Source organism: Phalacrocorax aristotelis, chromosome 1 (genome assembly GCF_949628215.1).
Source record: "Phalacrocorax aristotelis chromosome 1, bGulAri2.1, whole genome shotgun sequence".
Lineage (NCBI taxonomy): Eukaryota > Metazoa > Chordata > Aves > Suliformes > Phalacrocoracidae > Phalacrocorax > Phalacrocorax aristotelis.
In genome coordinates this window covers 80,569,391-80,594,575 of record NC_134276.1, presented here as the reverse complement: position 1 = coordinate 80,594,575, position 25,185 = coordinate 80,569,391, and the positions used below count along the sequence as shown (strand labels likewise).

Here is a 25,185-nt window from a genome sequence, read left to right as displayed (position 1 = left end):
CCGTTCTTAAGTGTTTTTTAGTATGAAATGGGAATATCATCTCAATAGAAAGTTGCTTTATTATAACTAAGTCAATATAAAGATACAACTCTATTCAGGTCTATGACACTGTATGTTTATGAAGATTTTCAGCTTTTCCTATAAAAAATAGAAGTGACCTTAATATGTTGATCTCACTGATATACTGATTTAACTCATTCCTCATCACTGTGGGCACTCTTTTTCTGGTACAAGATCATGTCTTATGTTTAAATTATTTTAAGCATAGTGAAAATAATTAGGAACAGCTGTAATTTCAACTAAAAAAATTTAGGTCCAACTATGTGTAAATATGGATTACTGATCCATGTAGTTACATTAGAAGACAAAGTAGAAATTTCTCATGAAAACCAATCCTTGTAAGAGTTCTTTAATCCAGATTAATTGCTGCGTCCTCATATACAAAACTCTGGGGTAGTATAATAAAACAGTTTTAGTGGATCTAATTTAAGTCATTCTCATATATCACTTCTCACTCTGGCTGTATGTTTCCAGATATGGGTGAAAATACGTATAAAATTGGTTTAAAAGGAAAACATTTGTAGAACACTGTTCTATTGTAGTTAGAAACAGTGAGCATCCCTCTTTGATTAGTATTTTGTGGTTGAAGCTAAATTTAGAACTTCAAAGGCCCGTAATGAAGAGCAGCACATTTAGCAGCTAACTGAAAAATGAGCTGTGAAATAGGGTGAGGAAGAGAAGCCTTGAGGACGTATTATGCCTCAGGGAGCTATAAAGTTTTTAATTAAGTAGCTGCAAATTTGTGATGTTTTAGGATTTGAAATTAGCTTCACACACACATACGCACACACAAGCACACGCACAAAAACACAGGACCACTTTCCTTTCTTTCAGACTCATGTATGCTCCATAGGCATTGTTTGATTGAATTAAACAAGGCTGTTTTCCTTTGAGAGTGTTTGAAATCTTTTTCTATTTTGTAAAAAATCTGGAAGCAGCAATTTAGCTTTGTGTTTCTCCAGGTCTCTGCTTGGTATATTACTTCTTAGGTACTGAATGAGTGTACTAATGTTAAAGGAACCTTAGTTTACCTGACTCCTTTTTTTTCCATAAATCCAGTTTCCTGCTGGTTTAGCTTCTTAACTGGCTAACCATGGGATCAGGTGCATTCCAATGCAGGGAACAGCAGGAGTGTGTGTCCAAGGGTCACTGGGGTTAGTAAGAGATATAAGGACTGCTCATTTTTGCAGCCTTTAGGCTGGTTAAGCTGTAATACCCAAATGCATCCTTAAAAGCCTGATTAAACATTTCTGGACTGTTCTGTAGGACAAGATGGGAGAGGTAACATAGTGGCACATCTTGGACCACAGTGACTTTGGAGAGTAAACTGACACATAGTCTGTGAAACAACTGGGCCTTCATGATAGTGAAGTCTTTCTCATTTTGCCAGAAATATGAAAGCAGTGAAAATAAGAAAGTCAAACATTTGAATATGGAAGGAAGTTGCAGAAGTTACATGAATAGTTAGATGGAGAGTGGGTTCTAAGTCCTGCATAGGTTTAGGAACCTGTAAGTCAGATCTGTCAGAGTGGAAGGTTTCTGGTTGCTCTGAGATAGAAAGGGAGGCCCAGGATGTAACTGGACCACTACCCAATGGGTAACCCCAGTTACATGGGTTGCCCATCTACAATTCCACCAATCACTTTGAGGGAATCACTTTAGCTGTTTTTGCACCAAACTAAATAAAGCATCAGATGAAAGAGGAGGTGAAATCACCATGTCACACACATTGCTCTCCCCAGGGTGCTAGATGCTATTTTTAATACAGTTTAAAGTGAAACTTGCAAACCTCTGAGTAGTACAAATGCTATAAAATGTCTATGTGTTGAAGCAACCTCTCATATATCTAGGACTTGATTTCTCAAAGAAGTAGCATTTATTCTGATCTTTAATCAAGATATTTAAGTCTTATTTTAATCTGTGATTTCTGCTGATCATTTTATCAGAAATTTTGTTCCAGTTCCATGGAGAGTTATACAATTACTAATATGCTGGCAAGAACATAAAGATGCTGCGAAATCTTCTCTTGTCCAACTCAGTTCAAACAGTATAATGAAACAAGATTTCACTTATTTATCTAGAGGGGCATTACATAAGATATTGTGGGTAAAGTGTTATGAAATACAAAAGGAGGAATGTGGGGTAGTAAAAAAAACCAACAGTGTGACCATTGCTTCCCTTTGTTTTGGGAATGTTTTTAATCTGTCATTGAGCAACTTTGTAGGCAGTGAATGTGAGGAAAACAAGGGAAAGCTGGCAGATGTAAACAACTTTATTCCATTAAAGATGGTGGTCTTTCTTGAGGGAATTCATCATTCTGTACTTGGAATGCTTTTTTAGAAGTGGCTTGAATATATAAATATTCAGGGTATAGTCTTGCAAAAGCTGAAAATCTGAATTTTCCTTTAGGAGGTCTTGGAAAATGTTCAACATATTTTCTTTTTTTTTTTTTTCCGCCTGTTGAAGACTTCATACAGTTCTTTTGTTTTCCCTTTAGCCTCTTTTCCCCAAGAAGAATTATGAATGCCTAACTAGCTGTGAATTCCTTAAGTACATCCTGTCTGTGAAGCAAGGGGACTGCCCAGCACCTGAGAAGGCCAGTGGTTTTGCAGCTGCCTGTGTTGAAAGCTGTGAAGCTGACAGTGAATGTTCTGGAGTGAAGAAATGCTGTTCCAATGGATGCGGTCATACGTGCCAAGTTCCAAAAAATCTGTACAAAGGTAGAGATTATTAATATGTACTTATACTGGGCTAATAACTTCAGGCCATAATAAAATCTCCTAGAAAACCAGGACTTTAATTTCATAGGAGTTTGTATGGATGGGAGGAAGATGGAGCGGTGGCTGTTGAGATGTGGCTGGACACTGAAAGAGTGGAACTGGAGAAAAATGTTGCTCAAGTTTCTGAATTTTTTTCCCCTTGTGAAGCCCATGTCTGGAAATCTGTGGAATGTAAACATGTGACTATTATGAATCATCTTAAGCAGAACAAACTTGCCAGTTTAGGTGAAATCTCACTTAATTTGATGCAGATGAGAAAGAATGCAGCAGAAAAGTATTTAATGATAAATAGTTCAAGACCTATTAATCACAAATAAAATTTATATTTATAAGCCAACAGGTAGGACTACCAAATAGAAAGTGTGAGATAATCTGGTAAAAGAACATATCAATGTAGTATACTTAGCATTGGTGTTCTTAATGACCTAAGAACAAAATAGTGAAAGATTATAATATCCACACATATATATTAATTCATTATTTAAATCTAAGTCAATCTCAATAAAAAAATTTTAATTGAGTCCTGAGATTTTGTGAAAAAAGGATTCCTTGACATCTATTGGCACAAACACACAAAGAAATTATTTGCTTAGACAAACTCCAGATTTTAATTTGTTGGAGTTAAAAAAATATTTATACATGGAAATATTCTGAAAACGTGCTCCTAACAGAGCAATGAGCATTTATGGAAGACATTTTCTTGTTCCCATAGAGTTGGAATGTCTTGTTAGATATCCATTCTCCATACTTCACTGATAAAAAATAAATATTAATCAGTTATTCTTCTGATAGCATGGACTCTCTGTGGATAGCCTAATCAGCGGAACTATGAACTAAGCTCCAGGCTTATGTCTGAATCTGGACTTATTTCCTTCTGTGGATGGAAAAATGGTAAAATATGTGAAGGAGGTGGTGATTTTATTTTTCAGTTCATTTCTTTAACTGAAATGTTGGTACATCTTTTTGAATGTCCCTAGTGATGAAAATATATATCAGAAATAAGATGCTTTGACTTTTGAATCATACTTTTGAGCGTACAGGATGGGCCACCAGAAAGCACTGTCTTATTTACTTACATAAATGGAGAAAATTTGATCTAGAAGCCATAGAGGTTGAGTAAGCATAAAACTGGTGAAGATAGTACTCAAAGTACTTTGAACAGCAGGCAATACTGTAATCCAGATTTCCAGTGCAGAAGGGAAATTCTCTTGCTTCCAAGATACTTCAGAGCAGCCCCTTTAAAACTATAAGGAATTTATACATTGTTTTATACAGCACCTTTCAAAATGAAAATTATTAAAATGGATCACTTAGTTCTTCCATCTTCTTGAGACAAACAACTAGAGTGTTAAACTGGCATTTGTGTTGTATATGTAATGATTTACATGATCAGGCTCCATACCACAACTACAAAGCATTCCAGTAAGCGTAACAGCTGGGAAAGGTAAAAACAAAACAAACAAGCAAACAAACAAACAAATGAACTAAACCTACATGCTTTTAGAGAGGACAGAGGATATGACAGGTTATGATACATTATATAACTGCACACTGGAAAGTCTGCTGCTGTTCAGCCTAATTATATAGGAACTGAGCTAACCTCCTCTAACATCTTATCACCTATCTGCAGGAGGTGCTTGCTTTAAGAGCATATATGTCTTGCAGAGGAAGGGCAAGCCCAATACTGTACTGCCTTCTGAGCTGATAAATTCAGCTAATTAGCCTCTTCAACCTGTCTTTCTGCAACAAAGGACAAATAGAAGCGGAACAGGCTTGCAATTCATTTCCTCCAGCAGTAGATGACCTTCCTGTCACTAAGGAAGAGCAAACTCTGCAAGCGTGACTAAGATCTAGTGAATAAGTTGAGTACTTATAATTTTGACAGCAATCACAGCTAGAAAATGAACTCCGAGTGAATCGAAGAGTCTACAGCAGTTCGAATCATAGAATAGTTCGGGTTGGAAGGTCATCTAGTTCACACCCCTGCAATAAGCAGGGACATCTTCAACTAGATCAGGTTGCTCAGAGCCCCGTCCAGCCTGACCTTGCATGTTTCCAGGGATGGAAACATTCTTATATCTAGTCTGAATCTACGCTCTTTTAGTTTAAGACCATTAGCCCTTGTCTTATTGCAACAGGCCCTACTAAAAGGTCTCTCTCCAACTTTGTTATAAGCCCCCCTTTAAGTATTGAAAGGACGCAATAAGGTATGCCTGCAGCCTTCTCTTCTCCAGGCTGAAAACCCCAACTCTCTCAGCCTTTCCTTATAGGAGAGGTGTTCTGGCCCTCTAATAATTTCCATGGCTCTCTTCTGGACTCGCTGCAACAAGTCCCTGTCTTTCCTGGACTCCAGAGCTGAATGCAGCACTCCAGGTGGGGTCTCACCAGAGCAGAGTAGAGGGGCAGCATCACCTCCCTCAACCTGCTGGCCACGCTGCTTTTGATGCAGCCCAGGATGCGGTTGGCCTTCTGGGCTGTGAGCGCACATTGTTGGGTCATGTCCAGCTTTTCATCCACCAGTCCCCCCAGCTCCTTCTCCGCAGGGCTGCTTTCAATCCCTTCATCCCCCAGCCTGTAGTGATACCAGGGGTTGCCCCGACCCAAGTGCAGGACCTTGCGCTTGGCCTTGTTGAACATCATGAGGTTCATACGGGCCCACTTCTCCAGCTTGTCCAGGTCCCTCTGGATGGCACCCCATTCATCACGCGTATCAACCACACCACTCAGTTTGGTGTCATCGGCAAACTTGCTGAGGGTGCACTCGATCCCACTGTCTGTGTCATCAATGAAGATATTAAACAGTGCTGGTCCCAGTAAGAACCCTTGAGGGACACCACTCATCTAGATGGAGATCACTGATCTCCATCTAGACACTGAACCGTTGACCACTACCCTCTGGATGCACCCATCCAACAAATTCCTCATCCTCTGAACAGTCCACCCATCAAATCCTTATATCTCCGATTAAGAGAGAAGGAGGCTGTGGGGGTCTGTGTCAAAGGCCTTACAGAATTCCAGATAGATGACATCCATAGCTTTTCCCTTGTCCACTGATGCAGTCACTCCATCATAGAAGGCCATTAGGTTGGTCAGGCAGGGCTTGCCCTTGATGAAACCGTGCTTCATCATGAAGCTGCCTCAAATCACCTCCCTGTCCTCTATGGGCCTTAGCATAGCTTCTAGGAGGATCTGTTCCATGATCTCCCCAGGCACAGAGGTGAGGCTAACAGGCTGGTAGTTCCCAGGGTCTGCCTTTGTACCCTTTTTAAAAACGGGTGCAGTGTTTCCCTTTTTCCAGCCACTGGGGACTTTACCTGACTGCCATGACTTTTCAAATATCATGGAGAGTGGCTGTAGTATCAGCGGATTCCCTCAGGACTCTGCGATGCTTCTCGTCAGGTCCCATAGATTTGCATATGTTCAGGTTCCTCAGGTGGTCATCATGAACCAGATCTTCTCTTACAGTGGGAGGGACTCTTCCCCCCCAGCCCCTGTCTTGCAGTGCATCCACTCGAGAGGTGTGGGAAGAGAGGTTGCCAGTGAATAGTGAGGCAAAGAAGTTGTTGAGTACCTCAGCCTTCTCCTCATCTGTTGTTACCAGTTTGCCAGTCTTGCTCATCAAGCAGAGGTATGCCTTCTTGAACCTTCCTTTTCTGCCTGACATACCTTTAGAAGCCCTCCGTATTATTCTTTGCATCTCTTGCCAAGTTCAGCTTCAGCTGGACCTTGGGCTTCCTGACCCCATCCCTACACAAATGGGTATCATCATCCCTATACTCTTCCCAGAGTACCTGTCCCTGCTTCCACTGCCTGTGTATTTCCTTTTTGCCCATTTAGTTTGACCAGCAGGTCCCGACTCAGCCATACAGGTCTCTTGCTTTCCTTTCCTGATTTCTGACATGTGAGGATTGAGAGCTCTTGTGCTCTATGGAAAATGTCCTTAAAATCTGCCAGCTCTGTTCGGCTCCCTTCTCCTTGAGGGCTGTTTCCCAGGGGGGTCCTATTGACTAACTGCTTGAACAGCTGGAATTTTGCTTTCCTAAAATTCAGGGTCCTGACTTTACTCTTAGCCTGACCCATATCCCTCAGGACTGCGAACTCCACCAGTGCATAATCACTGCAGCTCAGGCAGCCTCCAATCTTGACATCATCAATTAGCTCACTTAAATTCCTATAGTTTCACTGTTGATCAAGCTCTGGAGATTGGCTACAACAGCAGATATAAAATACCCATCTGATTTGCTAGATTTACAAACTGGATTTGCCCTTTAGTACGAAGTGCTAAAGCCCAATCCTAAAAGAATACTAATGTATATATGCTTGCACCAAAGTCATATATTGTAAATGTTGGATTAACATGACAAGTCCAGTTACTTGCTATCCTAATTGTTTATTGTTTATTGGCTTGCATTCGCTATGAACTTCAAACTGTCCATTATCGTTGAATTTTTTCATCTCTGTTGGGAGTATTACTAATCAGTTGCACAGTCTTCACGTTTTTATTTCCCTTTACTGGAGACATCAAATGTTCTCTCCTACTCATGTGTCATCTGCCTCCTTTACATTGTCTGAACTAATGAAGGACTCCAGAAAGTGTCCCTTCTCCACAGCCTACCTCATTTTTTTCTATATGGACATAATGACGTTATAAATAACAGTAAGTAGATTTGGTACTTCAGAGATAGAAATGGAGGCAATATGTCTGCTTAGAAGTAGAACAGTTAATGGAAAATACTTGATCAGGTTTGCTTTGTCTAACCTGCATGTATGCGTCCCCAAGTAAGAACAAGGATGTGTCTCTTTTTCTACAAAAAATTACCCATCACCTTTTTCCTGTTCAAAAGTTAGTGATCTCTCAGATGTGATGATACACCTATTTGTGTGAACTTTCCAAGGATCCCTTTTTAACAAAGGTTTAAGGTTCATGCTGTCTAAACCAGCCTAATTGTCACTTAGCCCCATCTGGCAACTAAGCCCCATGCAGCCAGGCACTTACCACCACCCCTGTTGGTATGGGGGAGAGAATTGGAAGAGTAAAAGTGAGAACACCTGTGGGTTGAAAGAAGAACAGTTTAATAATTTAAATAAAATTAAATATAATAGTAATAGCAATAGTAATAGTAATGGTACTAAATTGTAATGAAAAAGAAAATAACAAAAAGAGAGAAATAAAATCCAAGAAAGGCAAGTGATGCCAATGAAAAACAATTGCTCGCCAGCAACTGACCAGGGCCCAGCCTGGCCCCAAGCTGTGGCAATACCCCAGCCAACTCCCCCCAGTTTGTATACTGAGCATGAAGTCATATCATATGGAATATCCCTTTGGCCAGTTTGGGTCAGCTGTCCTGGCTGTGCCCCCTCCCAGTTTCTTGTGCACCCCCAGCCTTCTCCGTTGGCTGGCCAATGTGAGAAGCTGAAAAGTCCTTGACTTCTTAGCAACAACTAAGACGTCAGTGTGCTATCAACATTATTCTCAACCTAAATCCAAAACACAGCACTATACCAGCTACTGGAAAGAAAATTAACTCTGTCCTAGCTGAATCCAGGACTCTAGTTATGTCTGAAACGTGTAAAGGAGCAATCCATACAGCAGACCAAACTGCAGGTCTGGGCAAAGTAAATTGTGAAGAGAAGATTACGATGTTTAAAGGATATGATGTTATGACAATATCATAATAGGATAGCTGGAGCCAGATGGTCATCCACAGTTCAAAGGCTCTTGTAATGCTTGAAGAAAAGCAGTTTTGGATTAAAAAACAAGTTTACAGTTTTAAAGATGCCCATCTCTGAGTCTTTGAACAACTGTGTTACCAATTGTACTGATGCCATGAATGTACCCTTTACTGTCCAGAACCATTCCATGGAAACTCTTTGAATTCCTGGGGATACAGATTCTTATGATGGACCAGTGTCCATTTATTCCTCACGGCACAGAGATGCATGTGCCATCTGAAAGACACCTTTAGAAACATTTTGCCTGGTCTCTGGTGTTGCACACATACAGCAATCAGTGATTTTAATTCTTCAGTTAAGCACTGCAGACTTCAGAGGGCTAATTTGTTCCAGGATGATGAAAGGGCCGACCATTTACATAATAAAAAGCACATTGAAGAGTGATTGGATCTGCACATCTGGTTATGAAATTGACGGTGCTGGTTCTACAGAAGTATTTTAAAATGAACTTGTGCTGTGCTCTCATTGTTTGTGCTGCTGCGCTCCATCTGCACGCAATTACGTAACAGCGGAGAGGCTGAGATACTTGCAATCAAGTGAATCCAACTGCCCCTAACGCAAAGCAGATGGAAGTTTTCTTAACATGCAAATTGTAGGATTATTGTACATCATAATTAAAGAAGGATTCTCAAATGTGGAAATCCAAACTGACATGTTCTGTGATGTTCGTTATGTTAGACTGACTGCTGGCTGTTGAAGGATATCCAGGGTTTAAACTGCTGTGATAACCAGATTTAAGTAGTGATAACCAGATTTAAGTACTGGATTTTCCTCAGGTTGATTTTTGGTTTCTTCAAGAGCTACAATATCAATTTTTATTTCCTTATAACTAATTGTATAATGAAATTTAAGAGAAGACCTCTTAAAATATAAAAGCAGTTTGTTCACCTAAGGAAATTTTGGTACTCAGTCATCTGTGGCAGACTGAGTAGGAAACAATTTATTGGACCAGTACATACAGCTGCACTTATGTGGACACCTACTTAAATGACAAAATAACTAAAGTGCATATTATAACTTGCTAAGAAGGTTTATATGTCAGCATATAGATCTTATTTGTGGCATATCCTGAAGTGACAAAATGCTGCGCACTCAGATACATGAGTTCCCAGAGTCTGTCTACAGAAATGTATCTTACACTTGATTTGTTGATTTAAGTAAAAGATGCCGAATTTGAAGAGTTGTTTTGTCCTTCAATCTACTGCAGATGTTTTCAAAAAGGTGATGTTATCAGCCATAGAAACAACAGAAATAACTGTCCTTCAGTGTCACTGTGTCATGAAAAATTACTGTAAAATTTTAGAAAGACATCTTTGTCTCTGAAATGTAACAATTGGACAGTACACATTAGACATAACATATCTATTCCAAGATGCCTTGCAATTACTTTTCCTAGATCTTTAGGGAAGAGTGGAGAGTTACACATCATACAATACAACTGCTTGTGAGTCAATGAGATCATGCTGCCATGGAGAAGGCAAACAGCTTTCTTAAGTGTATTGGACTAATGTAAGATGTGTAAAATAATCCTGCTTCTCTAGGATACACTGGTAAGAGCTTAGACATAGCCTAGTTTTAAGCTTGACTCTGGAGAAGTGCTCTGGGCCAACGGCAGAGTTTCCACAGACAACTGCAGGAATGATCAGGTGTCTGGCAACACTGATTTAAAAGGAAAATGGAGTGCACTGTGGTTATTAGACCAAAGAAGAAAACATTCAGAGCCATGATAACACTCTTGCAGTACATGAAAAGCTCCTCCATAGATGAAAGAAAGAACCTGGGGAGGAACAGCCCCATGCACCAGTACAGGCTGGGGGCTGAACTACTGGAAAGCAGCTCTGTTGAGAAGGACCTGGGAGTGCTGGTGGGCAGCTGGCTGACCCTGAGCCAGCAATGTGCCCTTGGGGCCAAGAAGGCCAATGGTATCCTGGGCTGCATGAAAAGGATTGTGGCCAGCAGGTCGAGAGAGGTTATCCTCCCCCTCTACTCTGCCCTGGTGAGGCCACATTTGGAGTTCTGCGCCCAGTTCTGGGTCCCACAGTTCAAGAAGGAACGGGAACTACTGGAGAGAGTCCAGCAGAGAGCTACCGAGATGATCAGGGGACTGGAGCATCTCCCTTATGAGAAAAGGCTGAGAGACTTGGGTTTGTTCAGCCTGGAGAAGAGAAGACTGAGGAGGGATTTCATCAATACCTATAAATATCTAAAGGGTGGGTGTCTGGACGATGGGACTAGGCTCTTTTCAATAGTGCCCAATGACAGGACAAGGGGCAATGGGCACAAGCTAGAACACAGGAAGTTCCAGCTAAACATGAGAAAAGACTTCTTTCCTGTGAGGGTGCCAGAGCAGGGGCACAGGCTGCCCAGGGAGGCTGTGGAGTCTCCTTCCTTGGAGACATTCAAAACCAGCCTGGATGCGTTTCTGTGCCCCCTGCTCTGGGTGTGCCAGGTCAAGCAGGGGGGTTGGACAAGATGACCTCCAGAGGTCCCCTTCCAACCCCTACCGTTCTGTGATTCTGTGATTCTGTTCTCCACAATCCATGAACATCATGGACAAGTATTGAGTTTAAGATACAGAGGAGACTAAGCAAGGTAATGAGAAAACTAATAAGATTTCTAATGGTAAAGATAGAGAAGTAGTGGAACAGATTACTATGTGATGCTGTGGAAATTCTGTAATTAGATGGAAATTGTTTTCTGTGAAATCAGTTTCAGCTTATGACTTTCAGATCCTTTAGTTTTTAAATGAAATAAATAATTTGGAATTTTTTTAAAAAACAAGTTTTACTGTTAGCAAAGATAGGTCAGTTATGAGCACTTCTGAAAATCCTATGCTTATCAGCCTATCCATTCCACCCTTTTTTCCTTCTGTCTGACCAAAAATCTCTTTTTTCATTCATTTTTTTTATACAGCTTCATCTACATATGATTTAATCTTGTAAATTACTCACAAATTTTAATATGCGTGTTCCTATTACAGGTGTTCCACTGAAACCCCGGAAAGAATTAAAATTCATAGAGCTTCAGTCTGGAGACCTGGAGGTGAAGTGGTCTTCAAAATTCAATATTTCCATTGAGCCTGTGATCTATGTTGTTCAGAGGAGGTGGAATCAAGGAATCCATCCAAGTGAGGATGATGCTACTAACTGGCAAACTGTGGCACAGGTCAGTTCTTTGTGAAGCGATGTGGATCCCTAGCTTCCAGACCATGATCTAAAGGTCCTTTTCAGATTGGAGAAGAGTTAGATCGCTTACAGGTGGGGGAGGCTCATGCAGAGGGATCCCTTTATAGGATCTCTCTCCAGGTCACGACAGAGCTGCAAACAGAATCCAGAATCCAAATCGCCGAGTCCTTACTTCACTGCTCAGTGAACTGCTTTCTAGTTTTACTCAGGAGAAATGAATTTCAGTAATTTCACTGCCAGTTTTTCAGTTACAGAAACATCAAATGCTTTTAGTGTATATTGAAAATTACTTCATAAAAAGTGTGTGAATATATCAGTAAAGAAGTAAATAATGGTTTCCTTGTCCACAAAAGAAAAACTACTCAGAGGTTTATGTTTTCAAAATGAGTGTATTTTGTGGGTTTGCTCTCTATAGATGAAATCTATAGAACTAGCTGGAGTCTTGATTTTCATAAGGCCAGCCAGTGGCACTTTCCTGTAAGCACATACTTACGATCTATTCAGATGGGAATTCCAAAGTGTCTGAAAGGCAGAAATCTCTTGAAAAATATAGAATTAGATACCAAAATCCATTGAAGAAAGCATGTAAGAGACATGGTGCTTTTGAGGTCAGTGGTACTCTGTGCACAGTCTCCAAGGCATGGCTTGGGTCTTATAAATTATAAGATAAGAGATGCAATTGGTGAAAAGGCTATTTAATTTTTTTAAATAAAACAAGGAGTGAAAAAAAGACTATAACCTTTATTCTTCATAAAGATGTTTTTTTCAGATGTTATTCTCCCAATACAGAAAAGACTATGATGTCATACTCTTATCGCTCAGTGCAATCCAGACTGAAAATAAGATTCATGAGCAAATGTTTCTTACTGAGAAGCAGCCAACAGAGCATAAATTTTCACTTAGTTCTTTCCCAGTTTCAATCTGTTTTTTAACATGCTGACAGTCCACCTGGATGGCAGAGTTCCAGTCGTTTATCTTAACTGCTTCACCCTCTTCCCTGCTGACAAGAAAAGTAAAATGCTGATTTTGAAAAGACCTGTGAAATGTCATTATAGCTAGGAAAAAAAGGAAAGAGAGAATAAACCATCCACAAAATAAAGTAAGGAGTTTAAATTCTGTGACAATCTGTGTTCATTCTCAGTTCAGATTGTGTAGGAAAAAGCTATCTTAAAATAACGTCAAGCTTGTGAGACTGAACACTCAGAAGTGAAGTTCTTGGCTTCAGTGTGGTGCTATAGGGGGCTGTCACTGTGTTAGAGCCTTGCTTAGAAAAAGTCACCTGCAGCAGAGCCTGGCATGAAACCCTGCTTGTGCAAGGCCAAGGGAACATGCACGTCTCCAAACCTGATAAAGTTGCGGTGACTTACTTATTGTCTCTCAGCTGAGGTGCGGGTCTTCAGTCTGCATTCTCCATATTCAGCAAACAACCTTCTATCTTTGCCACTAGGAAAATACCATGGAGCAAAAATGAGCCAGATCTGAATTACTCCTCGCTGTTATTGTGCCATGTATATGTGCTAGACTGTAGAAGCCCAGCTTTTCAGGCTGGTGGATCCGGACTGCAAAGGTAGCACACTGCTGTGCTTTTTCTCATCCCGGAAACAGACCTCATGCACGCTTCTGGAAGTACGTACTATATATGCTCCACAGTAGTGGATGTACAGCAGAGAGTGTTTCCTGTGCAAGAGTGAGAGGAATCCTGTCAGCTGCCTTTCCTGGGGGTCTGTTACATGTGGGCAGAAGGGGCTGAGTTAATCTCTTTGGCAGAAGAAGCCTCCTTCAACTGACATCTTCCTGAGAACTTCGCTGTCCCTTCCGCATCGCAAGAGACGCGTGTTTGATTGTGTGATGGACCCCACTGGGGATGTCAGTTCAGAACAAGTTTCACGATGCCTCACTGGCTTTGTGAACCATGTATACCTTATGGGACATACAGGCTGGGCACCCTTGAGGGGTGCTAGTAATCAGAATTTCTATCTCTATAGAGTAGTGTACCTCCATGGTTTTTGTAGTTTTGGACATCCCACCAGGCAGCCAAAGCTGTTAAGTGTGGCTGCATGCGGTAGAATTTATTTTGCAATATCAGCAAGAAGGATGGATATCCAGTTTGACTAAAGTGACTGTGTGCGCACCCTCCGGGCTTTTCTTGCCCATATAACTGAGGTTTTTTTACTTGTATGATTCCAAAACACGGGGTATGAGACCTTAATTATAGGCAAAGGCTGTGAAGAGCTCAGCCATTCAGCTGAGGACTCCTGGGGCATCTCAGTCCAAGGGAGATGATGCTGGCTCCTTCATTACTCTGCGACTTAAGCTAGGGAGCATGTAAAAAAGCAGTTGAAGATCAAAACGACTGTGGGTGAGGATCTGAATTTCTCTATGCCTATGCCCATATATACTGTAGTTATGAAAAGTTATTGTTTTTGTCTTCTCATAAGAAATTGCATAATATTTTATCAGAGGTCCTCATCCACAATTTTATTTTTATTATCTTTCCAAGAAGAAATGGGGTTATAATTTTCAATAACTTTATTATAAGGTGTTTATTTTCAAAAAAACTTGCTGTTTTCTATTGCCTTTACCTGAGCTAATTTGCAAGTAATTTCTCATGTCTCACATAAATTTTACTTGGTGTTGAAAAAATAATTTTGAAAAAGTTTGTTTCCTCTGTATTGTATCATGGCATCAGGTCTTCTCTGACATTTTGTTTTTAAGGAAGAAGGCTCAATCTGTTAATATGTTATTTATTTAACTCTCCAAGTATATAAAGAAAGCAAACACATTGAAAACAATTTTAGTTATTTTCACTTCAGGAAGAAGGGGTTTTGTTACCTTTATTTTTTTACTGCATATTTTTGGGAAAACTTGACAAAATTAACCATTTGACTAATTCGCATTGGTTAATATAAAAACTGCTGGGAGGAAGATACTAGTTAGCCTGTTTCGCTACGATGTACAGTGTCCTAAGTGGTTATATCAAGTTTCTTACACTACTGTTTCTTAAGGTTTAATCAGTTGAGTAGGACCTGTGGTACTATCCCATGAGAGTACTGTATATCTTCTGAACAAACTTATAATTCTGTTTGTTGCTAATTCTTTCTAAAAATAATAGTATAACTGTTTACATTGGAAACTTAGATAGTAAATCATATTAAGTTAATTAATGAAGTTAATTCAAATATGCCAGGTCAGTTATTTTCAGACAAAACACACATCTGTGTTGGGTGAATGGAGGTCAAATATGTGTGTGTGTATATGTGTATACACAAACATATATCTATGTATACATATGGTCAGACAATAATGAAGTTTGCTTATTAATTTATTCCTTTATTAAAACAAATAAGGAGCTGTATTTACTGCTAGCTTGATTGTGGAAAACCTTAATGCTTCACCTTGGAATTGTCTAAACTCTGTGGACAACAAATCTTTTTTAAAACTTAAAGTTTCTGAGACACCTAAAGTTCTGCTTCGGAGGATCACAAAAAGCTTCTCAGCTCTTGACAGCAAGAAATCCCTGCTGAACCTAACCACCACTCCTGTACAGTAAAGGTTTATTTCTCCACATCCCAGGAGAGGGCTTGCTTTGGTAAGCATTCTTAGAGAGTGCCCATCTTGTGTGGGATTGCAATCACTCAAAATAGGGGAGGTCTGCTGTCCTTTGATAGAGTAGGGGATGCAGCACTGTCAGGTTTCTTCTGAATCAGAGGAAACATAAACTTCGGTCTTCTGATAACCTGGGTGAATTGAAAATCCTTTTATCACTGCATTGTTTCAAAAGAAGGTGTAGAGCTACGAACTCAGCAGGGTAAGGCTGTCCTCTCCTATTTCCATTAAACCTTTGCACTACAGAAGGGAATCCAGGAGTGACAGTGTGAAAGAAAGGGAATGAACGCAGCGAAACGGTCCATTGATTACTGTAATACCACTCAGCATACCGTTTAGTGGGCTTACATTAATTTAAGACAGATATTGAAAGGACTCTCAATATTATGATCTCAGCTCCAAACATACTTAAGTAGTGAGAACTAACTGAAGCAATTAAACAAAAAAAAAATCAATTTACCATTAAGGTAGTGTAAGATATCTCAGTAGCATTTAGGTCTTTCTTGAAATTTATTAAATCTATGTAAAGGTTGCTTAGAGACGCCAAAGTAGTTTATAATGCAGGAGTTACACCCCCTGCATGCTATTGAGTTTAACAGGAGCTTTGCCAACAAAACGAATGATGAAAGTAACAGGCCCAAGGCATGTTCATAAATTAAAATAATTTTGGTGATATCGATTGACAGATTATTTGATCTTACAGTATTTCACGGTTGCCATGGAAGACTGACACAACTGAAATCCTTTCTTTTAATCAGTCCTAGCAGAATAACTGGGCTGAGGCAAATGATGAACAAGATTCCTTAACTGAGGAATTTGGGGTCAAGTCTATTCAGATTACGCTTGCCTTGTAACTAAATTCAGCAAATCTGTTTTTAAAAAGCCCCAGTGTTGTACCTAGTTAATTACAATTAGATCTTGATCCTGACCTAATCTCAGTTGCAGCAGTAGCCTGAATATACCCTTGTTTTTTCTTCTGTTAATATAGTTTATTTTACTCTAGTTCACTGTTGTGTCTTATCTGTAAGTTCTTGAGAATGTGGGCCTGTATGCTGGAAAAAACTAGCACATCTGAGTGCTCCATAAAATGAAAAAAATAGTAAAAGTTGGTTTGGGTAGGCTTTTGCTTCTCTAGGAGAACCCCTTCATTGGACAAGATAATTCACTCTGTAGGTAACATAAAAGTTAGAAAAAGGAAAGAAGATGAGGCAGACATTGAAAGCATTGGGACTGTTACCCCTGCTTAAGCTAAAAAGACAAATACAGCAGTCTAAATGGAGAAGGATTCAGAGTAGCAGCAGTATGTGAGGGTCTCAAAGTCTGCAACACTTAGCAGCCTGAGAGCAGTCTATAACGCAATTTAGAAAGGCTCTCTGTCCTTAACGTGCACACACAAATGAGATATCCATATCCCTACATTTTTCTTGTCATCAAATGAAGATACTAAGTGTAGAATAGCACCTACAAATTTTATTGGTGAGGACTCTAAAAATACTACTGCTGGAGAGCTGAAGCAACTTCCTCAAGTTCTAGGTATCTGAGATAGGTCAACAGCTGCTAATTTCTTACACAGATTGGAAAGAGCAAAAAGCAGAAATGATGATGTGCCTTTTTTGGGAAGTGCTTGTCATCATTGCAAGTAACATTGAAACCTATACAGGGAAGGTGGATTACTGAAGTTACGGAAAACAAAGCTTGTGAAAATAAATTGATGTCACTACCTTTTTAATGAGCTTGCATGTTTGGTAAGTAACGATAATCAGTAATTATTGTATTGTATATTTAGACATATGCAGGACATTTAGTTCAGGTTCATGAGTTATTTTCATTAAAGAATTAAATTAAAATGCAATAAATATGATGTCCTAAAATAAAATTGAAAACTGGATAATTGAGAGGTAGTTGCAAAAGTAAAATCCGCAACACGTGGATGAGTTTCTGATGAGTTCTACAAAAATGCTACATCTTCTGTACTTGGCACTGATTTAGGGGTTACCAGGAGGCTGTGTTCAGTTCTGGTGTTTGTACCTTAGGAAAAATAAGAAACCATGCAGGGGATATCTCTTTAAAAGTTTAAAGGGAACAAAAAGACAGAGGGAAGCAGGGCTCAGAATAAGAGCATGTGAAGCACCTCCTACTGAAAGAGTTTAGAGCACATCTATGTTTATTCCATATTTCAGTGGTTAAGGCACTCCCATGGAAGGTGGAAATTGAACTCATGACACTGGCAGTCTCAGTGGGTGTTGTTGGAGAAAAGGTCATCTCCTATGACCTGAGAAAGGTCTGCAGGGAAGAGTTAAGGCTGTGAGTGTCTTTTTCACATAAATGCCAAAGATCTGAAGAAAGCTTACATTCATTACCTGAGGGGTTTTTGTTTCCGATGAACCAGAAATGGCGGCTTCTCACAGTGCTGGATTTCATGAAGCCATTTTGGACCCCTAATTCTCTGAGAACTGAGAATTGGAGAATGAGTCCTGTGACCTGGGGCAATGAGTTCCCTGAAACATCAACACCTGAACAGCTAGGCCCTGTACACTGGTGAAGGTTGTGATAACTGGAAAACTAATTTTGTGAATTTAACACTTCAGCAGTTTTCTAAAGGTTACTTTTTTCCAGAAGAGACCTACAAGGCACTGTAAAATTGGGTGGTTATATGATTTTTTTCACAGCTGTAAATGCTTTGCAGTGCAGAATGATGCTCAGAGTCAGGTGAGGTGGTTGCACACAGCCTGCTGATACTGGTGCGTACTAAAGAAGTGCATCCCTTACCCTTTAGCCTGACTAACCAGTGTTGCATGGGAGATGCTAGCACAACTAGCCATGTCAGAATGAGTGTAAGCATGACCTTTTCCCCCCTAGACTACGGAGGAGCGGGTTCGGCTGCCGGACATCCGAGCAAGCAGGTGGTACCAGTTCCGCGTGGCAGCTGTGAATGTGCATGGGACAAGAGGCTTCACGGCACCCAGCAAACACTTCCGATCCTCAAAAGGTTAGTTTTCATTCACTGTGTCTGGTGCACACCTTCCGCTCACTCACACATGGGGCACAACCTGATCTGCCTACTTCTGTGGCAGAAGGCTATTAACAGGTGGGCTTTTGGGTAGTTTTGCCACCAGCTTTAGAAATGGTGTGAGATTTGTTTGAAGTTGGCAAAGGAATTAAAGGTTAAAGATGTCATTATTCTTTTATCAGTGAGGGGTCTCAACGAGTAAACCTCCTTTTAAACATTTTCCGCACGGTTGGTATCAAACAACATGACCTTGACCATGAAACATGAAGGAACTGGGGTTTCAGTGTGTTATTCCGAGAGGTTTCTCTTATTTTTCTTTTTAGCTATGAGAAATATGTTGCTGCCATATGTGTAGCAGAGTATTGAAATGTTGCCTGTATCTAAATAATTGTAGCAGCATTGTTTTGATGGAACTGCAGACTCCCTTAATACGTTACCCCTTGCTAGCACTAATCATAAAAGCTTAAGAATAAAAAGGGTATAAATGTGAAGTAGCATGTTTCTGTTCATTAGAAAGGCATGCTGGACAATCCACAAAGTATTGTAGGAATTTTTGTTGCCATTTCTGGTTTTGCAAGGGTTTGGGTAATAAAATAACTTCAAAAATTATTTCTGTACCAGTAAATGGTACTTGGGGGATGGGGGAGATGGAAACGGATCTCCCATCCTGTGAAGTTGCTGGCATTGTCCCTGGTTGTGCCTTTGACCCACATGAAGCAGAGTTTTCCTGGATGACTCTCAGCATAGTATAGGAGTCAGCACAGGCCAGAGACTATTCCCAGCAGACCGATGGTCTGGATGTGGTCACTCTCTCTTAAAGGCAGTCAATAATGTGGGCATAGCCAGACCATGCTAGTTGACTTTAGTACCAAAGAATGAGCTCTATTACTCTTCACTCTACTAATAGAGGTAGTTTCTAACAGAAGGACTTGTGTTTGTTTTAGTAGTGACAGAATCTTTACACTGATATAACACATATTTTGGGGGATACATTTCCTCCTCCTTCCGCAGATAGAATTATCTTGCAGTACAGGCAGTTGCCATCTATTGGTTCCCATGCTAGCTTTTAGCTTGCTGTTCGACCATAGTCAGTCCTAGAAAAAATCTTATTGTAGATGCAGCTATAGAGGCATGCAAGTGATTTTGCTGGTATGGATGGTTTAATTACTGAGTAAGTATACATTAGACTCAATAATTTTTTTCATGCTATAACCACATTTGTGGTAGGAGGGTTGGCTAGCATAGCTATCCCATTAGGGCTGTGACCACAAACCTTTTCAAGTATAAAAGAGGTATTATTTTAATAATTTATTTTACTTAAGTAGCCTATCTTTTCAGTCACATCAAAAATACAGTTCCTTCAAGCTGTGTTGACCTTACTGCAAGGACTCAGCAGCAGCAGTAGCTTTCTCTGCTTCATGAGTGGCACTTCAGCAGATACAGCACTGTGTTGCTGAATCTGGCACCAACTTTCTTTTAAAGTCAGACCATTGTCAGTTGTTTTACTGAGTTTGTAAAGATTTTCCAACTATTCTGCTTGGAACCACTATAACTGCAATTACATAAAGGTATATCATGGTATCTCTGAGGTTTTGGCTTGAGCATGACATTTTTAGGCAGGATTTGTGTTACCTTCCAAAAAATTCATCTCCCACTGAGTGTGGTAGCCACAGGAGTAAATTGTTCAAAATACCTACACTGGTAATGAATATAAGAACATCCATGGTAAGTCATGCTGAAGGTCTCTTTAGCCCAGTATCTGACTCCAGCCAAAAGTGGGTGTTTGAAGAACAGCATGAGAGCAGGATAAGCACATAGGGATACTTCTTCAGCATAGGCTCCCAGCTGGTAGTGATTTGTGTTTCAGGAGCTTGTGGTTTTGAAATGATTACATGTTAGATACCAGAGTCCTCTTTTTCTGTGGTCTCTGCAGCTACCCCTGAAGCCCTTGCTCTCCTTGAGTGCTGCTCATGGCTGTCTGGTGGAGGTAGGGAGCACTTTTAGGACTTTGTGACAAGGACAGCAAGGGCCAGTAGTACCTCTGCATATTCTTACCTGATAAACCAAAATAACGGGATGTTGATAATGGCAGAAAGTACATAGCCAATGTTGTTCAGAAGGCTTCTATAAGCCTCAAAACAATTTTCAAATCTAAACTCCAGCCCTTGGCAGAGAATCATGAATTGCCAGACAAACAGCAAGGAGTTCAGTTAGCTAGCAGCTTCGTAGCCAAAATCACCCTGCTCTGGCAGCTCACTTGACTATTTTAGAGGCTTTGGTATTGTCAGTGGTTATTATAAAGATACTGTGTTCACCAGCTGAAATGTGTAGAAGCACTAGGTGACGCAGGTGAAAATGCTGCTAGGTAGTGACTGTCAGGAGTGATACTGGGATGCTTCAGTTGGTATCTCTTAGCCTCCGTGTCCCCACGTAAGTGCTTGCAGCAGTAACAGTCATAGTGTTATACAGACATTTATTTACTACTTTGGAGATCAGTGGGAAGTGGCAGCCCCTGCCTGACAGAGAGGCAAGAAACTGCTGCTCAGATGTGTCTAGTTTTTTGAGTGTCAGCATCTACTGGCCACTGCTGAGCTCCTACAGGCACATTTAACCTCCAGTTTGGAAAAGGAAAGCGGGCTTTGGCACATCACCTTTGGAAGGATGCTGTCTGTGCTACGTTTGTGTGAAGTGTGGACAGAAATTCACTTTAGTTCTTGAACTGTTTCTATTCACCCTGTTGTGCCAAGACCAAGAGAAGATTATTATCATCAGACTTAACAGAAGTTTTCTTCAAAAAGAAACGCTTTGATCAAGAAACATAACAGCAATTCCTAAGACAGTTTCTCACACAAAATGCTGAACTTTTACCAATTGCTCATAAGTTATAATGAACAGCAAATTATTTGGGTTTGTTTTTTCTTTGAAGGAGGAAAAACATGATATATAATCTGAATCTAGGGAGGAGTATGGCACCACAAAGTCTCTGTCACCAAATATTTTAAGCTGTTAAAAAGAACATTGAAAAACATTGGTGCTGTAACTACTCGGAGAGAGACTTTTTGTCTGGTTGCTACAATACTGTTTTATACTATTTTGTGTTTTTTGAAAATGCAAAAAATATGATCTCTAAGCAGACACAGCAAAGTAAAGTTTTGTTTTATTCAAAATAATGTTAAGTCTTCTGAGTTTTGTAGTTTCCATTAACTCCTCTATCACTTAATAAAGCTTTTTATTATCCGAATTAGTTTAATTTCCCAGTCACAAAAAAGACAAAAACAGGAGAACAAGAGTATTTCATTAAGCATTCCAGCTTACCATTCTTCATTTTGCTTGTTGTTGTTGTTGTGTTTTGAGGTTTTATCTACTGCAGCTTTTGATGCTCTTTTACTGTAAACTTTTGAGGTGAAGGTTTATTAGCTGTTTTACACTGCCTCATGTGTTCATTTATGGCATTAATCTGTAAATAATAAATAATCAAAGTGACACAGCTGAGGTAATTTATGGAATATTCAGAGCTTAAGCAGAGAGAATTTTTAAATGCTGTTTATTTCTTTTTTTGTAAAGGAAATGAAGGATTTGCATATATTTGTCTGGCCTTCACAGGAAATGAAGTGATGCTTCATTTTGCCAAAATGTGATTCCAAAATTACAAGAAACACAGATTAGACTATACCTATCTGTTTGGAGCAGAGTGGCTACAAGATGAAGTGAATACTGCACCTTGGAGAGTGGGTTCTTTTGAGAAGTAGAACTCTGCACATGGATTTTCAGTTTGATACTGTCAGCTAAAATTGATCAAAACTTTCTGCTAATTTGACAGTGGTTTCCACTTTTCAGGGTTTTTCAGTTGTCTGTGCTTTCCTTTTCATCTTCAACTGAGTGGCAACAATTTGCAATAAATAAAGCTAACAAATGCCTGGCAGAACATTTTTGATCCCCAAAGATACAAACATTTCCCTTCATATTTTGACTGGCTCTCTCCAAGCTGCTTCATTTTCTCTAGAAGCAGGAGAGGACTGTTCCTACAACCCATAAATGAGTTTCCTTGGATGAAAAGCTACCTGTGCTTTTCTTCCATTAAGCAGGCACCCAATAGCCTAACCCAACTGGTCAGAAACTGCTCGGCACTAGTGTTACGACTTTTAATTTACTGCAGTTGGGTAAGAGTTTTTGAGCTATTTTTTTCTAGCTTCTTATGATTTGTGATGAGAATGAACTCTATTACTAAGAGACTGCAGTTAACTAGAGGGATAAGTGTCAAGCATTTCCATATAATATATTGTCTTGCTGGTCTGTAGTTAGGTACTGTGCCATTTTCTGAGACAAAAAGAGGCTATAAGATGAACACAGTAAGCCCAAATCATCCGATCCTTCTACCACTGCTAAAGGTTTTTATCTTCAACATGAAGGCAGTTGCTAGCACACACAGGATAAATTGTCAAGCAAAAGGAAGCAGACAACATTGTTTTCACAGCACATAAGTACCATGCTGGATGTGATTTCATGCATACATTACTGAGTGTTAGTAAAACCAGAACAGACACCCACTCCCAGCAATAAAATTCTTTCCGTTGCCCCTTTGGGACCAATGATTTTTTTATACTGTTGCACAGCTGGTTTATGTGTGCCATTTCCAGTGGGCAAAGCCAGTCCCCCGCTTATGCTTTGGAATTGTTTAATGGTTGGAAACTTGTCCGTAGAGCAGCTTCACCAGGTTTTTAAAGTTGCAAGGTCTAATGTTTAAACGAGAGCAGTGGGAGATCCATTTAAAGTCAGGAAAAAAAGCTTGATAAAAAGGGGTTTAGAGTCAAACTTGCTATCACTTTGGCAGCTTAGAAGGGGAATACCACCAGTTCCAATGTCATTATTTTCTTCTCTGAGATATATTCCAAATCATTTACTGTTTTCATTACTGCCACATTTAAAGTCAAAGTGGATGTATTGCAGAAGTGTTTGATGTGACTCTTGTGTATAGCTTGCCCATACTGTTTTGTTAACGTTGCAAAGTGCTTCCAGATCCTATTGATTGAAAGAATTTTGTAAAATATAAACTGTCTATGTTTACAAATATGGGTGTGGGAAGATGTGCATTTTGAAATGGTGATGATATGAGGGTTTGGTTTGTTTTTTTTTTTCTTTTATTTGCAGCAAGGAATCCTCTCTTTTGGGGACTGGAGACAGACTTTTACTTGTGATGGCTAAGTAGCCAGCAAGACAAGAATTTAAGCCCTTTGGGAATACTCAAGCCAGATACTATCCAGATAAATGCAGTACTTACTCCATGTGCTGGAACAGCAGCTTCAGCCTTGACCTAATGAAGCTATCATTTCTAGCAGCAAGGAGTGATTTACTTGTCAGGCTGCTGAGACCAGAATTTTTTCAGATTTGAGGACAGCTGTCTGTGCCAAATTCTAGTGTGTGTGTGTGTATATATATGTAATTACTTTTATTTTATTTGAGTTGTAGCATAAACTGCAAAGGAAAAGCTGCAACTAGCATCACTCTTTCTACAAACCAAAGAATTTGATTTAACACTCAGATAAATTAATGTATACAAAATTTCAGAACTTTACATTTGAAAAACTGGCAGTAATTTCCGTTTCAGTAATTTAATGATCGTGCATCTGAATTATACATGTGGGCAGTCAGTCAAAGGGATCACAGATATATGAAGACTGTTAGCTTTATAGTCAGCAGAATGCCAGTTTAGCTTCATTGTCAGGTTAACAGACACCTCGTGTATAAGCTTTATAATCCAGTACCAGTTATTAGACCTTGAAGTATTTCAGCACAGTTATACACTGCTTTTAGTGTCTGCACAGACATAAGCATAACAGAGCACCTTGTAGAAGCATGACTTTTCCATTCAATAATGCAGTACTAAAGGCTTAAAAAATCAGAAAAAAAACCCCTATTCTGTTATCTGGCAACTGGCAGGCATGCATTATGGAGGAGCACACTCTTATACTTAGCAGTTTTTGGGGTTTGGGGTTTGGTGGTTTTTTTTTGAGGGGGCTTTGGACAGGTCTGGGGTTTTTTGCTGGCTATTTTTTTGTTGGATTTCTTTTTTTGAGGGTGGGGTTTGGGTCATTCAGGGTTTTTTTTTTCCTGTTAATAACAGAGATCACAATATCTTGCCTTGCTGCTACTCCTTCTCACCTGTTTGTTTTGCTGATGACTCTGAATCCTTTCAAATTAAAGAAAATATTCATATTCTTGGGGTTTTGGCTTATAAAATCATAGTTCTGTCAGTTGTAATAGTGATTACTGTCACTGAAATAGATTAATAAATTATATAGTGGTATTGAAACACTTAATATGGGATGGATCCTGAGCTGGTTAAGTGGCTTCATATTTCAAGTAATACACCCCAAATCCAGTAAATATTTTACTGCTGTATCTGTACAATCAGGCAGGGTTTTTTTTCACATGATTAATTGCAAAACTGTAATAATTTTTGTTCATCTTTGACATCTTACATCCTTCTATTTTATTGTTTTCTCCAGCTAAGTCTCCTAGTTTTAAAAAACCTCTTCTAGAAAATTTCAAATGTCTTGACTTTTCATGTCTGCCAACTGCAGATCTCATTCCTTTCTGTCTTCTGCTGCTGCCACCACTACTCTTCCTCCTGTTCAAAGGCATTTTTGTGGATGACATTTGCATCCAAGGCTTGCAAAAGAGAGACTTTGAAGAAAAGGGCACTCAGGAAAATGTTTCTGCTATTGCTGTATTATTTCAGATGTATATTCCCTTAAAGAGGACGTTCTTTCTTTCCTTAACTGTAGTAACCCAATGATTTTTAATACAATGT

At 39.6% G+C, this 25,185-nt stretch overlaps 1 protein-coding gene across 1 annotated transcript in view; it reads left to right on the top strand.

Moving 5' to 3' along the window:
* ANOS1 (anosmin 1) overlaps positions 1-25,185 on the top strand; it is a 150,336-nt gene that overhangs the window by 85,171 nt on the left and 39,980 nt on the right. The window contains exons 4-6 of the mRNA XM_075095095.1: positions 2,558-2,780; positions 11,554-11,738; positions 18,224-18,353. Of these exons, the coding sequence (XP_074951196.1) occupies positions 2,558-2,780; positions 11,554-11,738; positions 18,224-18,353 (538 nt within the window). The remainder of the gene's footprint in view (positions 1-2,557; positions 2,781-11,553; positions 11,739-18,223; positions 18,354-25,185) is intronic.